The sequence below is a fragment of the Asparagus officinalis genome, chromosome 4 (assembly GCF_001876935.1).
Source record: "Asparagus officinalis chromosome 4, Aspof.V1, whole genome shotgun sequence".
Lineage (NCBI taxonomy): Eukaryota > Viridiplantae > Streptophyta > Magnoliopsida > Asparagales > Asparagaceae > Asparagus > Asparagus officinalis.
In genome coordinates, this window is record NC_033797.1 from 15,553,604 (window position 1) to 15,558,847 (window position 5,244).

At 40.5% G+C, this 5,244-nt stretch overlaps 1 protein-coding gene across 1 annotated transcript in view; it reads right to left on the reverse strand.

Moving 5' to 3' along the window:
* LOC109836729 (GABA transporter 1) overlaps positions 2,327–5,244 on the reverse strand; it is an 11,823-nt gene continuing 8,905 nt past the window's right edge. Inside the window, exons 3-7 of the mRNA XM_020404709.1 lie at positions 4,372–4,469; positions 4,096–4,282; positions 3,888–4,018; positions 3,403–3,636; positions 2,327–2,796 (exon numbers count right to left, since the gene is read on the reverse strand). Of these exons, the coding sequence (XP_020260298.1) occupies positions 2,416–2,796; positions 3,403–3,636; positions 3,888–4,018; positions 4,096–4,282; positions 4,372–4,469 (1,031 nt within the window). The 3' untranslated portion in view covers positions 2,327–2,415. The remainder of the gene's footprint in view (positions 2,797–3,402; positions 3,637–3,887; positions 4,019–4,095; positions 4,283–4,371; positions 4,470–5,244) is intronic.

Here is a 5,244-nt window from a genome sequence, read left to right on the forward strand (position 1 = left end):
ACTTAAACACACAGAATATTTCCTAAAGAAGTGATTACAATCCTGGACATTGGTGGAAAACTTTCTGAAACATGGTCTTGATAGGCTACATGTGATTAATCACAGCTTGCAAAGATGTTTTTAACAAAATAACTATTTATCAGAGATGGATATTTAAATAGAATGAAGACTATAACAGTTTTGTTCCAATACTAATGCTTGTCTTGTATGTAGAGATGGCAACTGCAACTAAGAAAATCGGTAGAAGCCTCATCAATTCAAACTAATATAAATTAATATGTTTCCACTCCATGGGATGTTCTAAGAGTATGGCTCTGTCACGTCCAAACCCGTGAGCCTGTTGGAGCGATGAAAGCCATGCGACCCACTGAGTGCAACACATGTTTTAAACCCAATTACACTTTTGTAAGTCTGGGAGTATTTGGGGCATCACAGGTTCAGAACCTGATCCATTCTGCCTCATATTACTTTAGACACGCAAGTTTTACATTGTTATCTCAAGATTTGGTAGTATGGCCATTAAAATATCAATGCAATGCAGTAATGCTCCACTCTGATTTCCAAATGATGATACAGATCACACTTGGAAGGTTTCATTGCAGATAACATGATAAATGTATCTAAAGAATTTTGTATAACTAAAACCAACCTAATGGTGTCCTTGTCCTTCAAAACACATGTTGACTCAAAAGGTGGTAAAACAAAACCATCCATCTGCAACGCAACACAAAAATGAATAAGCCAGAGATTATGAGGAAAAATGATAATGAATAACCTAGAGAATATGTTATGCATGCCATGAATACATGAGTACATGTAAGCGATCATAATGCTACAAACTGAAGAACATGCTAACACACAACTCACTGAAACGTGCTTGCAGTACAAACTATGTGCTTAGACCCGCAAGCACGTGGACATATGCATAACACTAACGTCAGTAGTGTAGTGAAGATTGTGAGATGTGATATAAAAGTCAATGTTCACTCATATAATTAAGACCGGTAAGGTATTGAATGTTAGTACGTATAATATAATGGCCTAACAAAGGCATCATAGCAATGTTCCAAATCAATTACTACGGTAGTAAGATAACACAAGATTTCATAAAAAGAAGATGCATCTCTACTTTTGTTTTTGATTGGCGTTGAAGCAACGTTAATAATCTGTATTTGATCATATAATTTCTTTTCTCTTTCAATCTTTCATCTTAAACTACAGGGAAACAATGAAGCCATTTTCTCTTACAGCTTCCACATGTCACAATTTCTTCATAGTTTGTTGTACTAAACTCTAAATAAAAAGAATTCCAGCATTACAAAGTGAATAATATTAAAAGCTGATTTTAAAAAAATTATGAAAAAATAAAAGAACTTCCCTTTTCGCAGCAAAAGGCAAAAGATGAGGACATGTTTAACAAAAAAGTTTTCCTTTTTCAAATCAAGACATTGCATTTATCTCAAAAAGAGAATTTTTTCCTCAATAACACGACGCATGACACTTGAATCCTCAATTTCTCACAGTACAACCCAAATCATCAAGTCCCAAACTCCAAAATGTTGCTAATCTAGGGATCTCACAGAGAGAAGGAGGCCATTAGGGCAAGATCGCTGGAGATTGAAGCTCCTGTACACGAGCAAAGCGAGGTCGGAGATAGTGGCAATCTCCGGCCTCAGGAGAATCCAGCAGTGCTTCAGGCCCTCTGATCTCTGAGACTTCGTCAGCATCTTGCGATCGTCTAAGACCACTCGAACCCGTAAAGGGTCTTCCATGGCGATGGAGGAGGAGAGAGGAGATCAGAGATTTTGGGGCAGAGTTTTTGGGAGATGAGCGCTCCTTAAACCCTTTTGTGGCCTCGGAGAAATAAAAGGGGAGGGACAGCGTCGCCAAAGATCAGAGATTATTGTCGTCAATCATCAGATCCGAATACAGGGACAAAGCAGGAGTTTCTGGCGGGAGGAGAGCGCGGAGGTAAGTGTAGCTCGTCGAAGAAATCAACGAGGAAACCAAACAACCGACGTGGCTGCAGTTTCCGTCGATTTCACCAGCTTGAGCAAGGAATTGGGGGAGAGGAGGAAGTCTGATGTGGCAGGGATTTTTCTTCGGTTTCGCTTGTGAAACCATAGCGAACCAAAGTGGAGAAAAAAAACCGACGGAAACGTTTTATCCGATGTGGAGGGCGAAAAAATGACGTGGCGGCGTTTTCAAAGTTTTCCACCGCTATTATTAGCGAACCAAACAGCCCCTTATAAGATATTGCTTGCTTTGAATAGCATCCAACTATACTGAAAGGTTTACATCTGTATAAGATTATTTTTCTTATCACTTGAATTTCAATGAAACAAATGCATTCCAGCAATCAGCATTACAAAAGCCAAGCTACACACTCGCCAAACATTTTGGCCAAAACAATGATCAGACATTTGCAAACAACTTATAATTATTAGCGTCAAGAACAATCTGTCGCACTGCAGAAATAGACCCAGCAATCGAAAACAATGAGAAGACAACCGCTATCGCAGTGTTCACCCAGAATATGGCACTCTGCTTTGACGGCCTAAACGTAATGTTGTAGAAAACAGATGGCACGACGAAATCGAGAGGCAAGAATCCAAACGCACCGATAACAGCGTTTATGTCTCCGAAGAATGGAAGCATGGAGGCGATGAGCGTTGCAGTAGCGACGGAGAGGGATCTAGATATGAACCTTGGTGTAACGTTTCTTGGAGAGTATTGTTTCTTGTTGGGATCAGCGAATAATCCTTCGAGCAATTCATTTGTCGGTTGCAAGTACACCTGCAAGTATTATAGTATTCACATAAGATTCTTCTAACTTGTAGTTATAGTAAGGGTAATTGCAGCTGCATCCAATGTACAATATAGAGAGGGTTAACAGATATAAGGCCAGAATTTTTTTTACTCGTATTTAGACATTTCATGTCAAAGGGCGAAGTATCTCTCCATTTATTTACTGTCAGAAAAATCTCCTGATATTTGAGCATGTTGTAGAGAGACCCTCTGAAGATGTTGAACATAAACCCCTTATGTACAGTACACGCGGTTACAATTTACAACATCTTTTTCTGTCCAAAGTCCATTAGACCAACTATGAGACAAGTCACCGTGTACGCTTTCTGTTTTTTTCCCTTAGGATTTTATTTCCTATCAATAACTAGCAATATTTCATTTGTCACATGGTTGCAGCTCCAATGATTTTGGATCCATAACTAAACTTCTTACGAATACAAGTAATAGAGCGATAACTTCATTTGGACATCAGGAAATCTAACCACAAATAATTTTTTTTTAAGAATAATAAATGAATAATTCGTTATATGTCGAGAGTAATAATGAGCCCTGTTTTTTATCATTAGCGATATGCATGGGATGTTGAATGCTTACAACGCTAACGGCGGATAGTTGGAGAAGAGTGAAGATATTTGTCATCATAAGGAACCATTTTGGTACTAGAGTAGTGCCATCCACAATGAAGTTAGAGAGAATAGTGCCTTGTGCTTGGTTACCAAAAGCCCAGTATCCTGATATTGATACACTGAAGAATGTCATCACTACCACAGTGTAGCAAAGGCACAGGCCCTTGAACATCTTTCCTGTGACAGGAGCAGCAGCTGTTGCCTGTACATTAATAAAAAAAAGAACTAAAACTATTTAATTCATCATATTATAAGTACTTCATAACTCTTTAACATGTAAAAACAGCATAAATTTATATATGGTCTAATGCGTACAGATACTATGAATTTCTTCAACATGAGTTCTCGGTGACAAGTTTATTTGGGTTTTCTTTTTTAGCTATGGACCTCTCAAATCTGTGATATTTTAACTCACAATTTATCTCAACAGAGCATGTTGAGAGAGGGAAAAACCTGTATTTCTGGAATAATTCCATTTCCATAGGTAGTAGCAATGATAGATATAGCGTTGAATGCTCCAAATACACGGTGTTGTTGATCACCCAGAAGCGAATAATCCTTTTTCGGAGCGCGATTAGAATGTCCTGTTAATATTCACAACAATTCAAACAAGGGAAAAATAAAAATTAGAAGAATGATTACTAGACAAATACCTACCAACCTGCATAAATTGCACCCGCAGTAGAACAAGCGCTATAAGCGAGGCACAGGATAAGCGAAATGAGGTTGATGTGCCTCAATGAGTGGAACGAGGGTATTTGAGCTAGAACCAGCATGAAAACTCCGAAGATGACGACGAATTCGTAGAGCTTTGCAGTCCCGTGCGGGTTTGAGATCAAATACATGGACTATACAAGAACCCAAGATTAAAATTCAGTACGATGAATGACATTTCTAGTTACAAATATATATATGGGAGTAGAACTAGTAAGTGAACCTTCATTGTTTGCCCTCCGAGTAGAGTCGAGCCCACGACAGCACCAAAGCACACTAAGAACTGAACTGGGCCAATATAATAGCGTCCCCATCCAGGACCTGCGCACAAATTAAACTCGTGCATTATTATCTCATGCTCAATTGTAGTTCTGTCATGCTCCGGGCCCGCGGGCCCGGTTGGCGCGTGCAAGCCATGAGACCCACAGAAAGCAGCTCGACGTGGCTAACATCTACTTGTCAAAATGCTAGCACTTAGTTGTTCTTAGGCCTTGGGCTTTTCTCTATTTAAACCCCAAAATTTTCTTCACACCAGTCCATGTGGGACTACAGTGTGGGGGTATCACAAGTTCTGTGCAGTTAATTATATGTACAATTAGCGATAAAATTGGATGATGCGTTCTATTCGTCTTGACTTACGTGAGAAGTAATTATATGCTTTTTCTTATTTGTACATCAAGCGGTGATAAAGTAAACGAAAATTCAGTGATATATAACTAAGTAATATCTCATAATCCAAGAAGATATCTGTTAGAATGGGGTGTAGATCAAACCTCAATTCCGACGAGGAGCTCCGGCGAAGCTCCGACGAGCTTGAGAACCACGCAGGCGAGCGTGGGCGTCGACTCAGGCGAAGTCGACGGCTAAAGCTCCAGGTGAAGCTCGAGCAGGCGAGCTCGAATTTTGGCGATTCCCGACCTCGGCGTGTGGGCAACGCGACCCTCGCGTTTTTGGATCCGACCCTCGCGTTTGGGACATCGACCCTCGCGTTTGGGACAACGACCCTCGCGTCCAAGCTCCAACGATCGCGTCCAGGCGCTCCGACCCTCGCGTCGAGCTTGGACGCTCGCGTGGCTGGCGACAGGCTGTCGCCAGC